Source organism: Stigmatopora nigra, chromosome 18 (genome assembly GCF_051989575.1).
Source record: "Stigmatopora nigra isolate UIUO_SnigA chromosome 18, RoL_Snig_1.1, whole genome shotgun sequence".
NCBI classification, from domain to species: Eukaryota; Metazoa; Chordata; class Actinopteri; order Syngnathiformes; family Syngnathidae; genus Stigmatopora; species Stigmatopora nigra.
Genome location: NC_135525.1, coordinates 10007129 through 10029379, shown reverse-complemented (window position 1 = coordinate 10029379; position 22251 = coordinate 10007129). Strand labels below are relative to the sequence as shown.

Below are 22251 nucleotides of genomic sequence, written 5' to 3'. Positions count from 1 at the left end.
CCGTTAGCTCGTTAGCTTTAATATCTGCAAACGTCACCAAGTTGTTCTTGGAAAGTGTTGCATCGTCGCCACCTCGTCGATTTATTTTGGCTTCAGCGTTTCTAATTTTGACTTTCAAGGAAAGCCAAACATAAAAATGCGTCGAATTGACTTTCACATTCATGGCCACTTTTGCTCTTAGCCAATCAGCAACACGAAAGTGATGGCCTTCTCAATCCTTATTGGTTGTTGGCTTGATCCTCGCTGATTGGTTGTTGAATCCTCCCCCTTAATGGCCCAATCTCCCTCTAGTGGCAGTAGTGCAATTTTCCAGGATACTTGCAAAAGCACATTGCATCATGGACATTACTGGTCCGATACTCGGTCTTGGCAAGAGTTTATACATACGTATATATATATTTAAAAAATAAAACACTGACAATTTTAGTTTTAAACATCTAGCCCAATAAACTAAAATTATTATTTAGGTTAAACTGAGTAAGTAGTCTTCGTACTTTTACGGTCTTAAAAAATACACACACACGCACACAAAAACTGACTTTTGCTATTTTTCCCAAAATGATTTGAAATGTATGAAGAAATGCAGACAGCCATTGCCTGCCTATTCGAAAACGATCGTTATATGCTTGTGTGGATTTGTTCAAGTTGTGACTGCAGACAGTCATCGGGCTAGTGGCGCAATGGATAACGCGTCTGACTACGGATCAGAAGATTCTAGGTTCGACTCCTGGCTAGCTCGTGATATTTTTTTCTGAAATATGAAATAACCTTTTTTAGCTGTCGCCTATCTTCTTGTATTTGTCCCCCAGATCATAATATTAAAAATAGTACATGTGAAGATACTAAACAAAAACTAACCCCAACCCTTCACTCATCCAAAGATGCTACTCTATTAACCTTGTCTGAAACTCCAGGATCCTTGTCTTAAATTTCATGAATGCTATTGTAATAATTTATGGTAATTAGATTGAGATGTTGTTTTCTTTTGTTAGTAGGACTGACTGTTACCAGGACCTTGTGGCGCAATGGTAGCGCGTCTGACTCCAGATCAGAAGGTTGCGTGTTCAAATCACGTCAGGGTCAATGAGTTGTGCAAAATAGGCACTTTCTTTGGAGCTGTGTGGTTTATCTTAAACTTTGTTTTGAATGCTGCAAGCACTTTGCTCTAATTGTCTATGCTACCAAAATTCAGATTTAATTATAATTGTAGTAGGTAGAAATGCTAGTACCAGGACCTTGTGGTGCAATGGTAGCGCGTCTGACCCCAGATCAGAAGGTTGCGTGTTCAAATCACATCGAGGTCAGTATAAAATGTCCTATACTTACCAAAAAAATGGACCATGTCTTCTGGAAATGCCATCTGTCTTAATGTGGATTTTATTACTCAAAGATATTTTGACAATGTTTTAGAATAATACAAAAACTGTTCATGTTCAAGTTAACTTTTATGTAAAGACATCGTTTCACTGCAGTATATGAATGACTCATCTTTTCTTTTTTAAATATAATTTTACAGCATATAAGCAAGGGAGCTGCATTGTAAACACGTGCACGTCCAAACGTCTGCCCGCTCAGGGGCTCATCTGATTGGCCTCTTCGGGAGTGACGTCCCGAGACGTGAGCTCGGAGAAGAGGGCGGGCAGCCAGTACTGCGGCTCACCCGATGCCTGAGCATCTAGCCAAGCTAGGCCTTCTTTCAGCAGGTGGTCCTGGCAATGACAAGACAGTTTCAAAGGTCTACTTTCTGCTCCCGGTTTCGGCCAACTCACCAGGACGTGACTTGCTCGCTCCTTTTCCCACTTGAGACCCTCCTTTATCTCGCTCACTGTCACGTAGCCCTTCTTCTACAAATGAAGGACAGTCAGAATAGTTTTTTTTCCTTGAAGTTGAAGACAAATCTTTTTAGTTTTTACCTCAGCCAGCTGCAGGACCACTGTGTGGTCCATGTTAAGCTCCGCCGGGACCGACTGGACCAAATAGGAGCCACCCACGGGAATCATTCCAAAACCGTTACCCATGACTTTGAGTTTTTTGATGGCTCGGACTAAGTCATCCCTGCAGACACAGCCATGTTAAATATAACACATCTATACTGTAAAATGTCCTGTATGTTAAAAATCTTACTGGCTGACGTCTTGAGCATATTTCCCACGTCCCTTCAGCACTCTGTGATGGAGTTCATCCAAAGTGATGAGTCCTAACAAGGATTACAAAAAGACCAAAATCCATCACAACAGTCATTTTGATAGAATAGAAAATCATCTTTCACCAACCTCCATTTCTGTGTTTGAGGGCCAAGCAAACCTCAATAATTTGCACCCCGAGTTCATAGTAGAAGTCGCCCACGCCCAGCATTTCGGACCAAAAACCTTTGCCAGCTGTCAACAACAACAAAAAAACCCACTTAGATCATAACATCCGAGAGTTGGTGCTAACATTTTTATTCTAGTGTCTCTCACAGGCAAGTGGATCAACTCCGATGGTGGCACACATTTCCTGGAACTGGACCCTGAATTGGGAGCTTTTACGGATTTCTTGTTTGTGCTTGCTGGCAAACTCCTCCAAATTGGACTTGAAGGTGTCGAGCTGCTTGGACATCTAACAGGGAAAATAACCAATATGATGCTTTTCAAACTAAAATCACACAAGGTTAAAAAAAGAGGAATAAAGCAGGTGAGTAAACTTGCCTGTACTATCTGATCTTCAGCAAGAACCGTTCCTCTCTCTTTATATTTGGCCTGAAAATAATATACCAATTGAGTTAAAGTATTTTATTCATCGCAGTATTTTGTATTTTTTATTTCTTACCTCTGCTAATTTCTTTTTGGCAATGGCACCTGCCCCGACGCCTCTCCGGTGCATGTTGATTTTCAATTAAATAATAATGACAATAAAAAACGAAAATTAATGAAAAAGAAAAACAATAAGACAGAATCTGACGCTACGACACTGCATAAAGTAGGTTTACACCAACGTAACCGATTTATTTTTCACTTTTCACCACGATACGCAACAATTTAACATTTGAGCTGTCATTAATTAATCGTACAAAAATAGTTTCAGTAAAAGAGCGACTAAAACTTATATTTTTATGTAAAAATGCTTCTAGTTGGGGCTACACTGGTTACTTCCGTGCAAGGTCTTCCATGTTTATTATTTGTGGAATGACAGCTGCCATTGTTGTGGTGTTGCCCTCTTGTGGGACGGAGAATACATGCACTCAATTTTCATGAGTCATTGTAGGTAGTTTTCAAATTAGATTGTTGATTATTGTTGAAGGGAAAAAAAATTAATACATTTACTAAAATATGTTATTTCTCTCATGATAATTGTGTTGAATTTAGTAAAGGAAGGAACATATAATTAGTAGCACTTCATATATGCTCATAACGTTATGTGTAGCGTCTCTGAGCACGTCTCAAAATGGGCGCACGTTTTAAGCCTATTATCTAAAAAAGCGAGGTTTTCTGCGGTGTGTCCTTATGGAAACCTCAAAGCAAGACATGGCCATCTTGCACGACGCGCATGCGTACGACAGAACGCTTTAAAACGACTTGAGGAGGGAACATGACGACCGTTGTTGGACTTCAATTTTAAACCACGTAAGAGGAAATTTGCAAGTAATTGTGTTATACGAAAATGTCTGGAGTAAATTTGGACGATAAACCGCTCCTGGGGTGGCTAATTTGCTTTGGGCGCGCGTTTTAGTGTCCGTGGCTAAGCTATCAAGCTAACTACGGGAGCTAGGTAGCTGTTATTGTTTTTTTTCAAGGCGAGCTAAAATGGAGGTTGCTTCACTGCCCCTCTCGGGTCCTTGAACGTCTCCCCGCACTCTGGGGTTAACCGTCGCTGAAGTGAGTAGTTAGCTCAGGGAGTATTGTAGTTTTTACGCGTTTGTGTGGCGTGGGTACGCTTGTGTCACTTGGCTCGGGATTTCTAACCCTTGCGTGCGTGTGACTCGTATAAAAAGTCATAATTCGCACGGGCTTGACATGAAGGGGAGCGTATTTGTTCACGCGCGACACGACGTTGTGTTCAGTGACTGTCACAAACAATGCCGTTGTTTTACGTCTTTTGTATTTGCAGGCTTTGTCTGTGCTCAAATTGAAGCAAGGGTGGTTCTATTCTGACCAGTCGCACAGGTGCGTATGACCTACGTTGACACGAATTTAACATATTTTCTAAAATACTCTTCATTTTTGTGTATATCTGGAGCTCGGCTTGCCCTAAAAATACTACCTTCCACCGCTAAACGTTTGTCACTAACTACCAATTAGCTAAAAGGATTGGGTGAGTCAAAGCTAGCTCTTTGGCCTTTGTCAAAAACCTAGACAAAGGGTCCTTGAGCCCCTACAAAACAGGATATGCTTGAATGTATTTGTTAAACTGAAACGCATAGTTTATGACATCTGGAAGTCTTGCCAGGGAAGGTAGGAAGTCCATGTCGGAAGCTTGGAACAATATTTTTGTTTGTCTAAGTGGGCAGGAAAAACGAAATGAGTCTTTTATAATTAAATGCAATTGTGTTTTGACTCTTTAGGGGGCAGCCGTTTGCCACAGTGGCATCATGACCAGTTGCCATGAGCATGAGAGCCACCCCGGGTCCGCATTTGGGGTCCAAGGCCAACGTTGACGCCATAGGCGGGACATTCACTTTGCTTCCCTTGAGCCTCAGGGGGGAGTCCCGCGACTCGCCCTCCTCGGATGCTCCGGGCAACTTCAACTGGGCCCAAAAGATCCCGAGCAGGTCCGAGCGCTCGGAGCAGACTTACATGAGCGGCGACGTCTCGGAAGTCGTCGAAGCAGACCGGGCCGCCGCCGCGGGGGTTCCGCCCCCCGTCGGACCAATGGGGGGCGAGGGCACCCCGGCCAAAGGCAAGCCCTTCTCGGTGGACGGCATGGAGAACCCTCAGATGGCGCCCAACAACAACGCGGCCAGGGACGCGGCCTCGGTGGAAGCGGCGTCCGAGGGCAAGTGGAAGAACCTCCGCAAGAGCCCGGCCAACCCGCACACGCAGGCCAACTGCCTGCGACAGATCCTGCTCTTACAGCTGGACCTGATTGAGCAGCAACAACAGCAAATCCAGTCCAAGGACAAGGAAATCGACGACCTCAAGGCGGACAAGGAGACGGTAACTGCCCCTAAAAAAATGGGCCTTGTGTGTGAACCGCTATCTCCCCTCTATGGGTTCTGAGTCTTTTTTTTCCCTCCTTTGTCAAGCTCCTGGCACGTATCGACCGCATGGAGCGGCGCCTGCAGCTCACCAAGAAGGACCCGCCGCGCGACAAGCGCCTCTTCCAGCCCTTAGAGCCCTGGACCCCGGACAAGGACGACGTGTGGGACCTGGAAGTGGAGGAGAGCCCGCAGGCTAACGCGGTGGCCATGATGCCCTTAAGTCGGGGGAGCAAAGGGCAAAAGAGGTGAGATGCACGGGACCCCAATTTTGGAACAAAGTAACTCCAATATTATAGAAACATTAAATGTTAAACATTAGCATAGTAAAGCCCCAAAATAGCATGTTTTAATTTTTTTTAATCCAATTTTTATTATTTTCTTTAAATCAGTTGGGCAGCACAAACTATCATTGTAATCAAATTATGTTTACATTTTTATTTTGGCATCAACTAATAACATTTTTGTATTAGTAGTATTAATATAGTGTTTTAATACCCACACACACACAAATTAACATGGATAAATTATTTCTCAATATTCCCTATATATAACTCATCAAACTTTAATTTTTTTTTTTATTCTCGGTCATAGGAAATCCTGCTTTGGGGAATCCAAATTCCAAAAGTCCCGCGGCAAAAGCTCCAAGTTGAGCCCGCCCAAGCCTGAAAGTCAGCCGGCGTCCCCGTCTCAGCGAGAATTGCGCAGCAAGGAAACGGCGCTCGAGAGGAGCGCCCTCTTTAGGCCGCCCTTCAAGGAGGACCCGGCTGAACTGAGCCTCCAGATGGAGGACCTCCCCTTCTTGTCCACCACAGAGATGTACCTTTGCTGCTGGAATCGAGCGCCCGCCTCGCCACTGCGCGAGTCTTCTCCCAAGAAGAAGAACAGCAACGAGGAGGAGGAGGACGAAGAGGAAGAGGCGGCCAGTGAGTGGACGTCCGCTTGACTTCCATTGACGTCTTTCCGGACCTTAACCTTGAAACTTCTTTCAGGTGCGGTCGACGCCCACTCCACCATTACCCTGCCTTTTCCGTCTTCGTGCCGACTCTCCGTCCCGTCGTGGCGGGAAAACATTGTGGAGCCGTCCAGCGAGGATTTCGACTCTGACGCCCAAGAGGTAAGATGGCGGCAAACGGTGGGGCGGGTCAGATGACTAAACTCAACTTGCTTCTTGTCTTTACAGCCGCTTGACGACGGCGTCTTCCTCAAAAGACACGCAAAGTTGGAACTGGATGAAAAGAGGAGGAAAAGGTGACTCTTTTTTTCTAACCCACCCACCAAATTTTGTCAGAAAACTTTGTGCAGTTACAATTTATGTAGCAGATTATAGTCCGTTAGTTACATAAAGTTTTTCCCATTTTTTTTTTGTAGGGTAACTGAAAATTTTACAGTAAATTGTTTCCTAAAGTCTTACATTTTACTTCTACTGACAAAGGAAATTAAAATAAATTCATAATAACCATACTTTTTTGCACACCAGGTGGGACATCCAACGGATCCGAGAGCAACGCATGTTTCAGCGCTTGCAGCAGCGCATGAACAGAAAGAAGGTCATCCCTGAGTCGGAACCCGAACTCTCGTCGTTCTATCCGGAAACGGAAGACGGTGAGGCCTTTTTTCATCCTGCTCACCTAGAAAACTTTTCAATTCATTCTCTAATATTGTCTTTTTTTTCCTCTAGTTGAAGCGATCATGATTACGCCCTTCTTGCCAGTGGTGGCCTTTGGTCGCCCGTTGCCCAAACTCTCACAAGAGTAAGTTACAATTTTGAATCTGGCATTTAAATGAGCATAAAAAGAATGTAGTTCATAATTTGCTCATTATGGTCATCCTTTATTTTGGTGAGTTGAGGCTGTCTGTCAAAAAGACATACAAAATGAGGGGTATGTATGAAGAAAGTTGGCTAAAATGGCCACCAGAAAACTTCCTGTCAATGTCAAAATAAAAGCATACTATTTTTATTTTTTATTTTTAATTTTTCTTCAGGAATTTTGAGCTTCCTTGGCTGGACGAGCGCAGCCGCTGTCGCATCGAGGTGCCCAAGAAACATACTCCGCACCGGACGTGTCGTAAGTGAATGTCACAGAGGCGGCCGGCCTCAGAACACGCCAAACAAACGGTAGCGCCGTTTCAACCTTCTGGTAACCTCACTCGGCAGACAACTTGAAAAAAACTCGGGTGTTAACCTGTTTTGCGAGGAGGGGACAAAAAAACAAAAAGAGATAATAAGACGGGTCCTAATATTGTTTTCTCCGGTTTAATTTGTTGGCATTTATAGCACTCGCAAAATTCTGTGCGCGGCCATTAGAAGAGGTTAAGTTGACACGGTAAAGGTCGAATGGTTCGTCTAAATAAAGAAAAAAGTCCTTTTCTGTGTGCGTACGTAGTTGCATGGGTTAAAATAAAAGACAATGGAAATAATGGTAGCATGGCTTAAGCCTTCAATGGAGATTTTATTTTTTTCTGCTCTTAGAGGCAGTGGGAGGAAGAATATTGACACAAATAGTGAATGTTTAGATGTGGACCTCCACATGGATCATGGGTTGGTTCTTTTGAAGCAAAAGTTCTTAGCTTGTAGTTCTAACATGCTGCCACACGCGCTTCCTCCTCCATTTTTTTTTCTTCTTCTCACCACGCAACAGCTATATTGTCCAAGTGCGTCAATGTTGGCTGGAAACTTTAGTTTTGTTTTTGTTTTCTTTCTTTCTTCTTCTTCTCTCCCTTCTCTGTACATAGTGTTCACAAACAAATGTACATAAAACATGGCTGTTATTTTTTTATTATTTAATGTTGAAGGTGTTCATACATTCAAAATTCAACATGATTGTATGGTGACAAATTGAAAGTTGCATTTTCTTTTTGGAATAAAATGACCCTCTCTGCTCAGGGTTCGTTTTTGTTTTTAAATTGGGCCTTTGTGGATGAGTATACATTTTTGGCCATTTAGGGGTTAAAAAAGCACTTTTGCGGGTATTCTGCTTCAATATATGAAACTGGTTAATTGTGGAAAAAGTTTTATTATGCAACAAAACAAAACCATTTCATTTAGAGGCGGAAAAATGATTTTTTTTGGAACACAAATGAATGTATTTTGGTTGCTTTACTAAAATAAGCAGCCCTTTGGTGACCCACAATCTGCACAACTCACGTCTTATATAAAATTCTTGTTAACTTGCATGGGATTTTAACTTATTAGTGTTGTAACAGTAAAAAAAAGGATGGACAATGTGTGTCATGACATTGTCAAAAAAAAGGGGGACAGGACTTCAGTTCCTACCCAAGATGATATTTAATTTTGCTAACATACCCACCACATCAAATGAAACACCGCAGAAAGAAAAAAAGCTTGACGTCCTTTTCCAATAGACGCACGTTTACGTTCAGTCTTTGCGGAGGTTATTGAGTCGTTCCTCCAGGTCGGCGTCCGCGTCGGCTAACGCCGCTTGAGGTTCGTTTTGCTTCTTCCCCGCTACCGACAGGCTTGCACCGGTGGTTGGGAGATCTGGAAGCAAATTGAAATGTAAATACTATGTCATAGTAATGCATTCTCCCACCAATAATATGTACTCATTTTATACTCTACTAGTTTTTGTTCTTACTTGATAGCTCGTCACTGAGGGTCAGACCCAGCTCGTCCAGGACTTGGGAAACGATGGCGTCACTGTGAAACGCCATAGAGAAATGCAGGTAAATTTCACCGCCATGTTGAATGTGTCAAAAGTGGAGTTAAGTGTTATTCTGTTCAACTCTAGTCAGAATGTAAATATTATGTTTCCGTTTGAGTGGTAGTGATATGGGCGACGCCCACCTCTCGTCTTCGTCATCTTCGTCCCCCATTGCGTCATCGATAGCATCATTCATCATCTCTTCCTTCATTTCCATGATTTCGCTCTGACGTTCAAAATCCATCATGATCTTCTGGATCTGAGGCAGTTTGAGCTGTCCAAAGGTAGTCACACAGAACAGTTAGAACTTTCAAATCAACCTCCATTTTGAACACTCTTAAAATGTACCTGTCTGTTCATGGTGGCCATGGCTTTGGTGACACCCTTCATGGCCTGCGCCATGCTATTATTAGACTTGAGGGTTTGTATCTTCAGACTGACAGCTTGAATGTTGGCCTTCATCATGATGAACTTCTTCACGTAGCGTCTCGTGCGTACCAAGTCTTTGGCCATGATTTTGACGGCGTCCTGCAAGAATTTTGATTTGCTTAGCTCCCTTTCTGTTCCTCCCGGATCAACTTATACGCACCATTTGTCCCTGCTTGGCCATTTTCTTGATATCGGCAATGATCTTTTTCTCCTGTTGCTCCAGTTTCATTCGTTCTCTGTCCAGTTCTCTCATGGCTCGGTTGAGTGCCCTCTGGTTCTGCCTCAGCATCTCCTCGGGGGTCTTTCTCTTCCCGAATAGGAAATCCATCTTTTGGGTGGAAAAACAGACCGATTAAGCAAGTCAACATGAATTGGACGTCTATCGCAGTCAATGGCATTACAATGCGATTTATTCACTGTCAGGATAAACAGAGAACGTATACAGTCCTCTATTAGTTACAGTGTTTGAGTAAACCCACTGTAATGCTATATTTTAACTAAAGTGTCATTTTAGCGTAATGGACCCCGAGGTATTTTTGCGCCCGTCTTTGCTTCTCTGACACATCTAATTCAACTTCACGGCTTTAACTAGACATCCTAAAGTTTCTCGTCTCACCTTGATCCGCGTTCGTCCAAGCGGAACTTAAAATCAGACGACACACGACGTTTATCTGGATTTCCTCACAGAATAGCCTCCCAGACGACGACTTTTGTTTTTCTTTAGAGGCTTCCGCGTTTGGCCAGTTTCACTTCCGGGTAGTGATCTCATCGCGACGTCATAATTGACGAAATCCGTATTGTCAATTGGCGGAGATGACGTCGAGAGTCACTGGCATGCTTCAGAATAAAGACTACATGAATTATTAGAGGTGGTCAAAGTAGCATTCTTTTTGGATTGCAGACGAAGGGTAGTAATTGATAATTAATTAAGAAAATACTTTAAAGGTCTAAATGTACCATGTACTTATTTGTAACACCGTTCTTGGTTTTTAGTTTATTATTTTGTAGTCCAGATTACTTACCGTTTTTTTGTCGAAACGCAACATCTCGACCTTCCAGTTAAACGTGGTTATGAATGGAGAAACGTAATTGTTTTGCTGATTTACGGTAACAACATTTGAAGCATTTGCCAGATAATTATGGAAGAAAATGTTCCGATATTTGAATAACTCCTCTTGTCTTTTAAAAAGCACTTAATTAAATCTTCCCTTAAAGTTACCTTGTAAAGTATGAGCGTACTCAATTATGCTTCGAAGCACAGGTTGCTGTTTATTGGGATGTGGACATTTCCTAAGGGCATAAACTCGTGTTTTATCCACGATGGTCACAAAAGAGTGAGTAACATCAGATCGTCCAGCAAGACTAAAGTGTCAAGAGGAAAACAGTCCAATGAGAGGCCACCACCAAACAAGAGTCAGAATCCAGGAAGGTTATCATCAGAGCTGCAGAAGCTGGCTCTGGACGACTTTTCGCCCAATTGGAAGAAGCTCGCAAGACCTGAGCCATCCTCGGAGTCTCCGGACCAGTATGAGATAGTGTTCGGCATCGCCCCTTGTCTTCTCGCTCTCACCCAAGCTCGCCGGAAGCCACTGAGGCTATTTGTGAAAGAAGGCGAGGGATCACGCAGGTTCTCGCTCACCAAAGTATGTGAGGAAGCTTTCCTACGACAAGTTCCAATCCAGCGGGTCAGTAAAAGAGAGCTGGACAGGATGACTTTAGGGCGTGTTCATCAAGGAGCTTGCCTGGAAGCCACGCCTCTAAGCTACCTGACGGAGGACTCGAACCAGAGTTCCAGCCCTACACCCCTATGGCTCGTTCTGGATGGGATTCAAGACCCAATGAATCTGGGCGCCATCTTGCGCTCGGCGTATTTCCTCGGGGTGGACAGAGTGGCCAGCAGTGTACGCAGCAGTTGCCCTTTGACCCCTGTGGTTAGCAAGGCCAGCGCTGGCATCATGGAGGTGATGGGCGTGTACGGGTACAAAGATCTGGAAGACATGGTCCGGGTGAAGGCGGAGCAAGGTTGGCGGGTGGTCGGGACGGTGGCGGCCGACGCGCCGGAACCTGGCCTTCCGGTCACTGAGTCTTTGGATTTCCGCTTGAGCGCACCCACGCTGTTGCTCATCGGAGGGGAGGGTGACGGATTGTCACGGAAGCTTTTGGATTTGTGTCAGATGCTCGTGACCATTCCCCCCGGGAGACAACTGGCACCTGGCGTCGAGTCGCTTAACGTGTCCGTGGCTACCGGAATCTTGCTTCACTCAGTCCTGGCCTCCAAATGTCGTGCGTGACAAACTTTTTACTCTCAATAACCACAGTTGTAAATGACGGAAAGATAAGTATTGATTGGTGGCTTTTAAAAGGTCACAGTTTATTGTAGTTAATGCTTAACAAACATTTAAATGGGAATATGCGCTCTGAATAAATTTTTCATGTTGGTCATTTATGTTGTCCCCTGTTTTTATTCCCACGTGAACGTTTATTCATTATTTATTTGTGTTTAGTGGCATGTGGTCTTTTAACATATATACAATACATTCTATGCATGTATTATTCATAGTCTATCCACTTGAATATTATGTTGACATTTCTACTTGCTACACCATCTTCCTCCACAGGAGGGCAGTGTGAACAAACAGGGGCGACATCGCTCACCCGTCCCACGGAGGAAGAAGACTTGCGCACACAATGCATCGCACGACTGACAAGGCTTGCGTGTCCCCGATGTCCACGATACATTTACAATTCCGTGGAAAAGCGTAAAGAAAGGAAACGCCGGAGGAGACGGCTTATCCCCCACACATGTTTATGCAATCTGGATAGGACCAGGACATGGACTCGCTATCGGGGCGCGCCGGTGACCGGCTCGACTTGTGCTAAACATTGGATCTAAACAGTGAAGGCTGCACGGAGGAGCTGCCCAGCCCGACGGGGGTTGGCCTGGTCGACACCCTCGTTTATGGAAATCGACACCGGGGCTTTCACCAACGGGCCTTGACATTTTCTTCCAAGTGATGGAGAGGCCGCAGAAGCCCTTTTGTGCGTGAAGGACTATTATTATATTTTTACGCGAGTGATTGTCAGGAGTGGTTTCACTTCCTTGCAGTTTCCTTTGGTAGGAAAAAAACAGCTGGATGAGCTAACGCTAACTTAGCAGGGGAGCTAACGTTACGTCTTTCTTTTGATGGGAATACCAATACAAACCTCCACTTTCTACCGCTAACATCTCGATTTTTGGGGTTAAAAATAATTCTCGGAACATTACTCGACAGTTCTGTTAAGTGCGCGGGTGTTTGTCGAAAATATGTCTTTATTGTCATGTTGCCGAATTTATTGTGATGTTTCGAGTTAGCCCCGTTCGTGCTATCTGATTTAGCAAATGGTAATTAGCTGGAGACAACCCGAATATACAACTCGGCGAGCGGTCGCGTTAAACCCGTGAATTGGAGTACATTCGGCGTTTTATACTTGACATTTGGGGGGCAAAATTGTCGTTTTGACATGAAAGACAATGTCACGACAGACAGTGGACTAGCGGTCCACTATTTGGCGTCTGGGCCTTAACTAGCTTACCGTGACATTTTAGGTACGAACGCTAAAATAATTTGTCAGTAAATTGTTGAGTGACATGTTAAATGGCGATGGGTTGCACTAAACCAAACTTGAGAACATTTTTCAGTTTTTAATCAATCCGAGCAAGCGCCGTTGTCCTTTTTTTGTTGACATGCTTTTGTTGACGAGCTAATATTAGCCGTAGAGATGTCCTGATCGCGGCAGTGTTTTTCTTCTCCCATCGTGGCTCGTTGGAAATAATTGAAATGACACTCAAATTCCGACGAAAGAAAGGCCCTGACGCCAATAGACTGTTGTCAAAAGAAGCCAAATAGTACAAGCCGACGGTTCAATTAACGCCATTTTAAGTAGGGCCCGGGCGAGGGAGGGGGGCTGGCTTGACATCTCTTTGCGGTTAGGTGCCACCTTCAACCGGACCGTGGCTTGAACTAAGTGCCTTTAGGCCAAAACAAGTTGGAGGACATGGAGGGTCCAAGCCGAAGCGCTGGGTCCAGACAGAGCCGCCGCTCCCGTTCCCAGCGCAACAGGGAGCGGCGGCGGAGGAGAGTCAACCTGGCCGCCGAGGAACGGGCCACGTCCCTCTCGTCGGGTTCCGACCGGGAACACCACGGGAACAACGGCGTCCTCGGTCCCGGAGAGAAAGAAGCTCGACCCGCTTTCGGACGACACAGACCACCGCGTCGGAGGAAGAGGGAGTCGGTGTCCTGCGAGGAGGACATCATCGATGGCTTTGCTATTGCTAGCTTTGTCAGCGTGGAGGCTTTGGAGGTACATTTTTCCATCTTGACATGTTATATGTTGTTTTTTCTTGTTATTGGGAGAGCTGTCATTGCGATATGCGTGAATAGCTCTGCGCTATTGAAGTGAAAATTTAGCCTGAAGGTCCTCCTAACTTTTTGGCAGGTAACGTGCCAGTGCGTTTATTTTTTCTCATCACAGCCTTCACTCTTGAACTCCTCAACTCCGACACCCTTGGAAACAGAAATCCACTCAGGCCACTGAAGGCTTGTACTAGAGAGGCCTCAATTATTCATGCGCTCATTCCAGGGAGGTGTTGATTAAGCTGCCAAACGGCTCCGTATAGAAGAAAAAGCTTTGTCAACAGTTTGTGTATTTGTGAAGGAGAAGGGTCACTTTTGGGAGACATTTTGATTTTATGTGTCTATTATTATTTTTTCCCCCCTCCAAGTTGCCATTTGAGTGCCCAGACAAAGTCATCACCATCAATAGTCTGAACCCACAAGTACTTTATTGACCGATACATAAAGGAGAGCCATAAAAAAGTTGATTGACTCGGACAGATTGGTGGGCGGAGACGGCTTACTGACTGTCAGTCCACATGCTAATTATGGACAATCAAAGCGTTGCCGTGGAGACGGTTTAAACACAGACAGGCCAGAGTCGCAGCCAGCGATCAAACGACACGAAGATGCTCTTGCATGTATGACTTTATTACCATTTAAGGGGTAAAAAATGACTGTTTTGTTTCTTTAAAAAAATCTCTTTTTGACATTGTCAGCAAGTTCAAAATCAAAAGCGATTATGCTACGAGGCAATGCAATTTTACATTGTGATGATGGGTTTTCTTGTCAATATTCACTACAGCCACATAAATAATGGGATAAAGATCACATTTGGGCCTTTTTTTAGTCCTCCTTGAGCTCACCCAGGTCAATTTGTTGTTCCCTTTTAGATGGACTGCTCCATGAAGCCCAACCAGCACAACGACATGCTGGGAAGAAGGAACAAGGGAAAGAGGGGTCCGGAGGAGAATGGCAGGGGGCCGCTGTCCGAGCCCGAGGAAGGGGTTCCGCATAGCTACTCGCGCAGCTGTTGGAACAAGAGGAGGAATAAGAGGAGGAGGATAGAGGTGCATCTTTTAAACTCTTTTCAAAATAAAATTTCAACTATTTCAACTCATCAAATTTCTATTTTCTACATTAGGGACACCCATTGGAGACTGGCTATATTGTGAGTGTCATGCTAGCTTGTAAAAGATATAAAATTACCTTTGAAAAGTTGTTATTAGTGATTATTATATTACAAATGACATTTTTTCCTCTTTTTTATTTCAGTGTGACACTGAGAGTGATGCTGTCGACAAGGTATGGACCGCAAAAAAAAGTATTAAATGGATTTGTCAGACATGTTTTCCCTATTAAAATTCCATCCACCATTTTGTTTGTAATCAAGCAAAATCAATGTGTATAATCACCATTTTGGTATTCAAGCTATTTTGTAATGTGTTTCTTCTTTTTTACTTTGTCAGGCTTCGGACCATGACATGGATCCAGTGTTTACAGTCAGCACGAGAAAAGGTGTGTGTGACAGTAAGCTGAAATCCACACCAAAACTAATCCCAGATGAGTCGGCTTGAATTTAGATCCGACAAGGACGTTTGCTACCAAGCAGGGACTTTCTCCTGTTTTATTTATTGAAAAAAAAAGACTTATCCATTTCTATGAGGTCTTGGAAAGAAGTAAAAAAAAATGTTATTATGCACAATGTTTACAGTGGTTCCAACATTTTTTTTTCTTCCAACAGTTATCGAGCCTCCGCCCTCAACTCTGGGCAAGAGTTGCCCGGGCATGCCGGCGCGGAGTGGCGTCCCACGCTTGATGGTGACGCCCAGAGTTTCTGGCCTGGAGCGCAGTCAGGAGAAAAGCCTGGAGTCGCCCTTCCCGGAGGCCATTTCCTCGTCTACCTCTTCCCCCTCCTTCCCGCGCCTGCCTTCTTCCCGCTCCCCGGCCTCGGCGGCGGGGCCGGCGGGCCCCAGGCCCGCCGCCGTCAACGGGAACGGCGGCCGCCACCAAAGCGCCAGCCCGCCGCTGTCTAAACCCAAGCCCTTCCTCACCCTGCCGGGGCGGTCATCTCACTCCCTTTACAATAGGTTTGTCCTTTTTTATTGTTGTATTCAAAAGCATATTTGGGTTTAGCAACAGATATGCTAGCTTAGGAAAGCTAGCAACCCCAGGGGTAGGGTAACTATGGCTTGGGAGCCATACGTGGCTCTTTTGATGGGTGTTGTTTTTATGGCACACAATTCAACCAAAAATAACAAATGGAAATAGGCATCTGTCGTCAAAACAAGTTTGGCACATTTATTAATGGCAGGGTAATTAAATGATCATGTAATTGTAATTTTTTCTTCTATTATTTCTTTCAGGAGCAGCACTCCAGTTAAGCCCACATCCGTTGCACCGTCTTCATCTTCCATGCGCCCCCCGACCTCCTCCTCCGGTGTCTCCATGTCCTTCATTCGGGGCGCGGGGACCTCCGGGCCCCTCCGACCGCCATCTCGCGCTAACTCTGGCGCTATGTTCACTTCCTCGCCGGGCCTGCCCCCCCCTCCTCCCTTACTACAGGGCCCCTCCCACTCATCTGCAGCAGGTAGAGTATCCCAAATGGACCAAAAAATACAATAATAATAGTACCAAAACTTATTTGAATGATTTCCCACAGACCAAGAACTGCTACGTCAGAATTTAAACTCCCACTTCCTAAACTCGCAAGAGCGCGAAGGCAGGCGTAGCGCCCCGGGATCCGAAGGCGCCAACGCGGCCGTGGGTCGCTCCACCCCCGGAGGGGCGTCGGCATCCAGTTCCACGCCGGGATCGACGGGCCGGACGTCGCAGAGCCAGTCCAGTGTCCAGCCGCTGGCTTACCAGTTCCATCAGCACAACCACCAGCACCAACATACGCACACGCACCAACACTTCACGCCCTTCATCCACCCGCCCGCCACCGCGCCGCCCCTGGTAAGGAGTGTCCTTTGTCTCCATTTGAAATGTCAGGCCGTCTGGAACCAGGAGCCAATCCCATATTTGTGTCCTATTTATTCATATTTCATTGCTGCGTCTTGTCTTTTTAGTTTGACAAGTACCCCGGCAAAATGGAGGGACTCTACCGCCATCCCGTGAGTATCTGCCATGATCTCCTTGTTTGTCACTTAAAGTATTTGCCACAAATTGGTGAGGGGAGTACTGTGTTTTCTGGCATATTCACCGTATTTGGCGCTCCCAAAAATGTCCATTAATAAATAGTTGATGGTACAAATGGTGGCACCTACTTTTGTGGCCCATTTAATGTATTTTGATGCTGCTTGACTGAAGTTGTCGTTGCTCATGGATGTCTTTCCTCGTTTGTGTCGCCACAGTTCTTTCCACAATACCCGCCGCCGCCCTCAGTGCCCAACATCCAACCCGTGATTCCTCCCACCGGGCCGTTTAGCTCCCTGCAAGGAGCATTCCAGCCAAAGGTGAGAAGAACTTTGGTCATTACTCCTGTCAATCCGTGCCAAGTGTATTTTCCGTTGTACTGTTTGTAGCCACAGTGCATGTTAGCTAAGATTTTTGTTAGCATTATAGTACGGATTTCATTTACAATTTACGCTTACAAAAGTTCTGTTAAAAGATGCTTTACCCTTTCTCTTAATACGTTTACAGGTGCATTATGTTGATTTTAGCTATTAAAACCGGAATGCAACTGCTATTCATAGACAAACGTTTGCCATATCCCGGTCTACAATTTTAACCTGCCATTTTGTCTTTTTGCCACAGCCTCTCGTCCCTCAGGGAAGCGGTCCGGATCTGAGCACTCGCCTCGGGGTCGTGCCTCACCACCTGCAGCCCAAAGATCACCGGGTAAGAACGCCTGCCTGCTCGTCAAGATGGCGCCATTTGCAATCCAACTCCAGCTAGCTTTTGCCTTAAAGTGAAGATTGACAACTGTGTTCTCTCGTAGCTAACTGATCCATTCGGGACTTCGTTGAAAATGAGTAACGTAAGCACCAACGGCTGTTTTGAATGCACTGGATGGTTTCTCACTGCTTCATTTGACAGCGCACTAACCCCCCCGCCCCCCACCAATGCTGGCTGGGTTCATTATGCTTGGTCTTCTTCTGTCCCCACTTTTGGCCGCTCTCACTTGTAGTGGACAAATAACTAGCCAGATGACTTTTATATGTGTATCCCGTTTTTAGTTGTTGCTCAAGGGGTGGGCAAACTATGGTCTGGGGCTGCAATTTAGGATTTTGTTGGATAAGAATGATAAATTCAACAATTATGGGTTAGAATTATATTTTACATTTCAACACTATTTTAAAATGTTACTTTTAATGTTTTTGTAGATGATGATGTCATCTGGCCCACCATTTTGAAAAATGAATTGTGGCCATCAGGACTCCATATTTTGCCCACCTTTGCCTTGAGTCGGCAAAAAGTCTCATCTTAGCTCATTAGCTTTAGCCATTGATTAAGTAAGACATCAAATGTGCATTTTTCTGTGCCACGCAGAAACCTGGAAAATGGTGTGCTATGCATGTATACGTGGCCTGGATGATCCTGAGCCATCAGAAGAAAGTCAAGGTATGAATTGTTAAACTAAAAAAAAAAAACACGCTCAATAACAGCTTATGTGCTTGATTTAAGTTTTCTCTTTTTTGTGTCTTTAGTTGATGCAAGCCGATCCTCACAAGTTGGACTTCCGCAGTGATCTGCTGGCCCGTCTTCCTGGAGCGGGTGGACTCGGCCCCATGGGGCCCATGGGGGGGCCGCTACCTCCAAGTCACGACCTGACCAGACCTCCCAGCCTTTTCTCAGCGACAGGTGCTACCAGTAGAACAGTTGTATTTTTTTTATAATATGCAGGCATTGATTTATAAAATACAGTTTTATTATTTTTTTCCATGTTCTATCCGATGGCACCACTAGTTAAATAGAACTGGGTCTATTAGCCTCAATGCTAATTTTTAGCTTTCTTCCATGCAACTTGTGACATGTCGGTTGGAGAAAAAAAATCCCCAGAATTTCGCTTTTCATGGACTCATGTTACGTCCCCGCAGGTGGAGTCAATCCGTCCTCAGCGCCTTTCATCGCCCCTTCAGCGCCGCACTCGTCTTTCCTCGGCCCAGCTGCACATTTGGGTAAGAATTGCTTCTCCATTGGACAGCATGGCGTGGAATGACAACATTAGCTTAAACATTGGCCTATGCGTGTACGTTTCAGGTCCGTATGGTCGGTCTCCACCCTTTACCCCCCTGGGACCCCTGGATTCCGGTGCCTTTGGGGGACTCGGCAGCCCAACGCTGGGTCAGTCTTTGACTTTGATTTGATTGTGGTTTTTGTAGCATCTGTCAAAATGAGATGGAAAAAAAAGTAACAAAGTAACTTTGATTGGCAGCGGGCTCCATGTTCGGTCCCAAAGAGTCCCCCGCCGGCGTAGCGGGAAGCCTGTCCAACGCCCCCAACCACCACGACTCGTGGAACCGCCTCCACGGAGCGCCGTCGGCGGGTTTCCCGGCGGGGCCCAGCTGGGCCAAAGGAGGCGACAAGCGGGACGAGCGGGACGAGCGGGCCAAGGACGGCGAGCGGAGGGACGTCCCCCACATCAAGGACGAAAAAGACAGGTTGGATTTTCTTGGACAATGGCGGTGGGCGCATGTTCCTCAAGCTCTTAGGTCACCATTTTGTCTGTTTTGCAGAGACAACATGCTGTACGGGCGTCCTCCCGTACGGATGTCCCCCGTGGCGCCCTCCTTCAAAGGCCGCAGCGGCACGCCCATTTCCCACGTCAACGGCCACGGCAGCGGCCACGGGCCCGTGGAGGACTTGACTCGCGGTCTGAACAGAGACAGGGAACGCGAGCGGGACCGAGACTTGGACAAGAGGCACCCGGGGCCGCCCCTGCCCCCGCCCACTTCTCGTGGTCTTCCCCTCGGCTCTTCCTCTTTGGTGGCGGACAGGGACAGGCCGCGATCGTCCTCGTCCTCCGTGCTCAACACCCCGCCGCCGACCGGCCGCTCGGCGCAGTCGCCCCTGGACCTTTACCCCCGCCCGACGATGGGCCCGGGGGCGCACGCCCATCACGGCGAACACCCCCAAAGGGACGGCGGGCCGCTGTCGGCGGCGGCGGCGACCTCGGCCTCGATGGCTTCTTTGACTCAGGCCAAGAAGGCCGATCGGACGGGCACGCCCGTGTCCAAGCCCTCGCTGATCCTGCCGCCGGTTAAAGTGAAGGAGGAGCGCAAGGAGGAGCCGGAGCACATCCCCATCTCGCTTCCGCCGCCACCCCCCAATCCCACTTTCGACAGACCCAACAGCCACCCGCATAACCACAGTTCCGGCACCCCCTCGTCCTCCATGTCGCTGACCCCCACCCCGGGCGCCCAACTCCCCACGGGGCCCAATCCCAATGCGCCTCCCCACCTGTCGCTGCTGGATCGTTCTCGGGCCATCGAAGCCTACCTGGGCAGCGCGGCGGGTTCGGGTCTGGTGGTGGGCCCCGGGATGGAGCGTTTCCCCCACGGGACCCCGCAGGGACCCCCTCAAGGTCCGCACAGCTTCACCTGGGATCCCTGGAGGGAGCTTCAGCAACACCGACGGGAGGCCATGGCGCTGCGCTCGGACCCGCACCTCACGCTGCGTTCCGACCCCCACCTAGCGCGCCTGCTCCAGCACCAGCGCTTCCTGGAGGCGGAGAGGGCGGCGGCGGCCGTGGCGGCCCACCACCCTTCCACGTCCAGCGCCTCTAACCAGGCGGTCCGCCAGGAGCTGGCGCTGATGGCCCACCACTTTGAGCGTCCTCATCAGCTGGGCCCCCCGGGAGGGGGCCTTATGGACGAGGAGCAGCGGGCGCAAATCCTCCGCGAAGACTTTGAGCGGGCGCGCTTCTTTAGCATGCACCCCCACCTCCCGCACGGCTCCCACCTCTCCGGCCCCTCCCACGCGGCCACCGCCGCCCACCTGGAACAGTTGCACCCCGGCCTCCTGTCCCACCACCTGCCCCCGGGGGCCGCCGTGGCCGCCGCCGCGGCAGCCTCGCAGCACCACCACCACGCGTCTCTCTACTCTCGTCTGGGCCCCCTAAACGCCCACCACGTGCCCAACGGCATCCTGGCCAAGACCCCGGCCGGCCTGGTGGGCGCCCTGTCCATGGGAGCGCCGCCACCGCTCATTCCGTCCATGACCAGTCGGGCAAACACGCCGCCCCGCGGGTCCAGACTGTTGGGCCCGGGCGAGTTGACGCTCTTTGGCGCGCACAAAGACGGAGATTCCAGATAGTACAGGTGGAAGGAAGGAAGGAGATGAAGGGAAATGTCAGGATCACTGTGCTGCTCATGAAAAAAAGTAGTCGCCCTAAAAAAAAGTAGTCCCTGCGAGTGCAGAAAATGCAAGACTTGCCGCAATTTACCCTCCAAATCCAGGTTAAGATCCGCGTACACTCGTCGAGATAATTCAGCCCACTGGTGAAGCTGTCGGAGCATTTATTCAAAGCTCTAGCATCGAGGACAAAGTGTACTTGGAGTACTAAATTCTTAAGATGGTTGTTGAATAAATGCTCTGACGGCATTCCATGATGACATTGCGTTTTAGCGCTTGGCTTTTCAGCGGGCACACATTTGCTGCAGTGCCATTAAAACTGGCACATTTTGTTTTGTTGACTTTTTAAACAAAAAAAACAAGCTTTTTGACTTGTCACTTCCAGATAGGGAATTGAAATTGTCGTCCAGTGCAGTCGGATTGGCCATCCGAGGACGCAAAAGGACAGAAATGACGACCAGACCAATCCGCCGGTCAGTAAGCATCGTACCTCAGTTTTTTGCTTTACCCCCCCAAAAAAATTCCCCCCCGAGAAGCTTCAGCATCATGAAAGAAGAGATTTCTCCTTTTTACACTTGTTTTTTGGGGCTGGTTTTGTTCCCCCGAGGACGGATGGCCAAATGAACTGTGCAACACTCACTCAGTGTTTTTTTTAGAGCTTCCTCCGTTTCCCCACTCTCCTCTGGACTATACGAGCAGGACCAGATTATAGTAGTCTAGACAAAAAAATGCCTTTGTAATTATTATTCCTAACATTATCTTCTATAATAATAAATATATTCACTGTTATGTTATTTGTCATTGTTTCAGGTATGCTCCAATATGCTCTCTGCCCCCCTCTCCTCACACTAAGGATTTGCTTCAGTTGCTTGAAATGCTGCCCAAAAGCAGCCTTTGGACTCTTGGAGGATTTCGTCTATGCCTTTGCCACACATTTGATGAGGACATTTGACTGTGTGCCCTTGTTTTGTGTGTTTTAGCCATTGGGGACAATGTAAGTAAGGCCTTGTACAGTAAGATGTGGAAATGGTGTCGCTAACACTCAAAAAAATAAGTTATATAGCAGGACATCTGGAAAAAAAAAAGGCATTCAAGGACATCCACAATGGACATACTGAGGGGGGAAAGACTGGGTCAATTATTTTAATATGACCATTTTATACCTTTCCAATCCCTCCCCTAGAGACCACAAAGATTAATTATTAAATGAACTGTTGTTTACTCCTGTGTCAGTGTTTTGTTGTGCTTTTTCCGAAGGACTCTGCCATTGACGGAGATAGACTTCCATTTTTTCTCTGGGAGTGATTGAATG

General features: G+C 46.8%; 5 protein-coding genes and 3 non-coding genes across 9 annotated transcripts; 6 read left to right on the top strand and 2 right to left on the bottom strand.

Annotated features, from left to right (window-relative positions):
* Nucleotides 1–666: 666 nt before the first annotated feature.
* trnar-acg (transfer RNA arginine (anticodon ACG)) lies at nt 667–739 on the top strand. Its single transcript has one exon. It is a non-coding gene; the product is annotated as a tRNA-Arg (tRNA).
* A 272-nt stretch (nt 740–1011) lies between these two features.
* On the top strand, nt 1012–1083 carry trnaw-cca (transfer RNA tryptophan (anticodon CCA)). The gene has a single exon. It is a non-coding gene; the product is annotated as a tRNA-Trp (tRNA).
* A 149-nt stretch (nt 1084–1232) lies between these two features.
* trnaw-cca (transfer RNA tryptophan (anticodon CCA)) lies at nt 1233–1304 on the top strand. The gene has a single exon. It is a non-coding gene; the product is annotated as a tRNA-Trp (tRNA).
* A 63-nt stretch (nt 1305–1367) lies between these two features.
* On the bottom strand, nt 1368–3876 carry snf8 (SNF8 subunit of ESCRT-II). Its single transcript, XM_077738288.1, has 8 exons — nt 2809–3876; nt 2688–2738; nt 2460–2598; nt 2274–2378; nt 2125–2197; nt 1914–2055; nt 1770–1844; nt 1368–1709 (listed from the first exon to the last, which is right to left on the bottom strand). Exons 1-8 carry the CDS (start codon nt 2860–2862, stop codon nt 1572–1574), a joined length of 777 nt encoding a protein of 258 aa, XP_077594414.1. The 5' UTR covers nt 2863–3876; the 3' UTR covers nt 1368–1571.
* On the top strand, nt 3397–8059 carry msl1b (MSL complex subunit 1b). Its single transcript, XM_077738287.1, has 10 exons — nt 3397–3602; nt 4087–4142; nt 4541–5132; nt 5222–5421; nt 5768–6099; nt 6166–6290; nt 6357–6424; nt 6654–6778; nt 6855–6927; nt 7160–8059. Exons 3-10 carry the CDS (start codon nt 4581–4583, stop codon nt 7248–7250), a joined length of 1566 nt encoding a protein of 521 aa, XP_077594413.1. The 5' UTR covers nt 3397–3602; nt 4087–4142; nt 4541–4580; the 3' UTR covers nt 7251–8059.
* A 384-nt stretch (nt 8060–8443) lies between these two features.
* On the bottom strand, nt 8444–10051 carry chmp2a (charged multivesicular body protein 2A). Its single transcript, XM_077738286.1, has 6 exons — nt 9884–10051; nt 9428–9595; nt 9187–9366; nt 8982–9112; nt 8773–8834; nt 8444–8675 (listed from the first exon to the last, which is right to left on the bottom strand). The coding sequence occupies exons 2-6, from the start codon at nt 9593–9595 to the stop codon at nt 8554–8556; spliced, it is 663 nt and encodes a 220-aa protein (XP_077594412.1). The 5' UTR covers nt 9884–10051; the 3' UTR covers nt 8444–8553.
* A 90-nt stretch (nt 10052–10141) lies between these two features.
* mrm1 (mitochondrial rRNA methyltransferase 1 homolog (S. cerevisiae)) lies at nt 10142–11709 on the top strand. The gene has a single exon (XM_077739080.1). The coding sequence runs from the start codon at nt 10497–10499 to the stop codon at nt 11556–11558; it is 1062 nt and encodes a 353-aa protein (XP_077595206.1). The 5' UTR covers nt 10142–10496; the 3' UTR covers nt 11559–11709.
* Nucleotides 11710–11934: 225 nt separating this feature from the next.
* Nucleotides 11935–22160, top strand: fbrs (fibrosin). Of its 2 annotated transcripts, XM_077739017.1 has the most exons (18): nt 11935–13608; nt 14534–14710; nt 14785–14811; nt 14916–14945; nt 15110–15158; nt 15385–15730; nt 16007–16230; nt 16303–16598; nt 16712–16756; nt 16997–17098; nt 17400–17483; nt 17584–17622; nt 18135–18206; nt 18293–18446; nt 18683–18763; nt 18846–18929; nt 19021–19246; nt 19322–22160. In XM_077739017.1, exons 1-18 carry the CDS (start codon nt 13303–13305, stop codon nt 20898–20900), a joined length of 3921 nt encoding a protein of 1306 aa, XP_077595143.1. In that variant the 5' UTR covers nt 11935–13302; the 3' UTR covers nt 20901–22160. The 2 variants fall into 2 exon arrangements, with proteins under 2 accessions (XP_077595143.1, XP_077595144.1); XM_077739018.1 differs by lacking the exon at nt 17584–17622.
* The last annotated feature ends 91 nt before the right edge of the window (nt 22161–22251 follow it).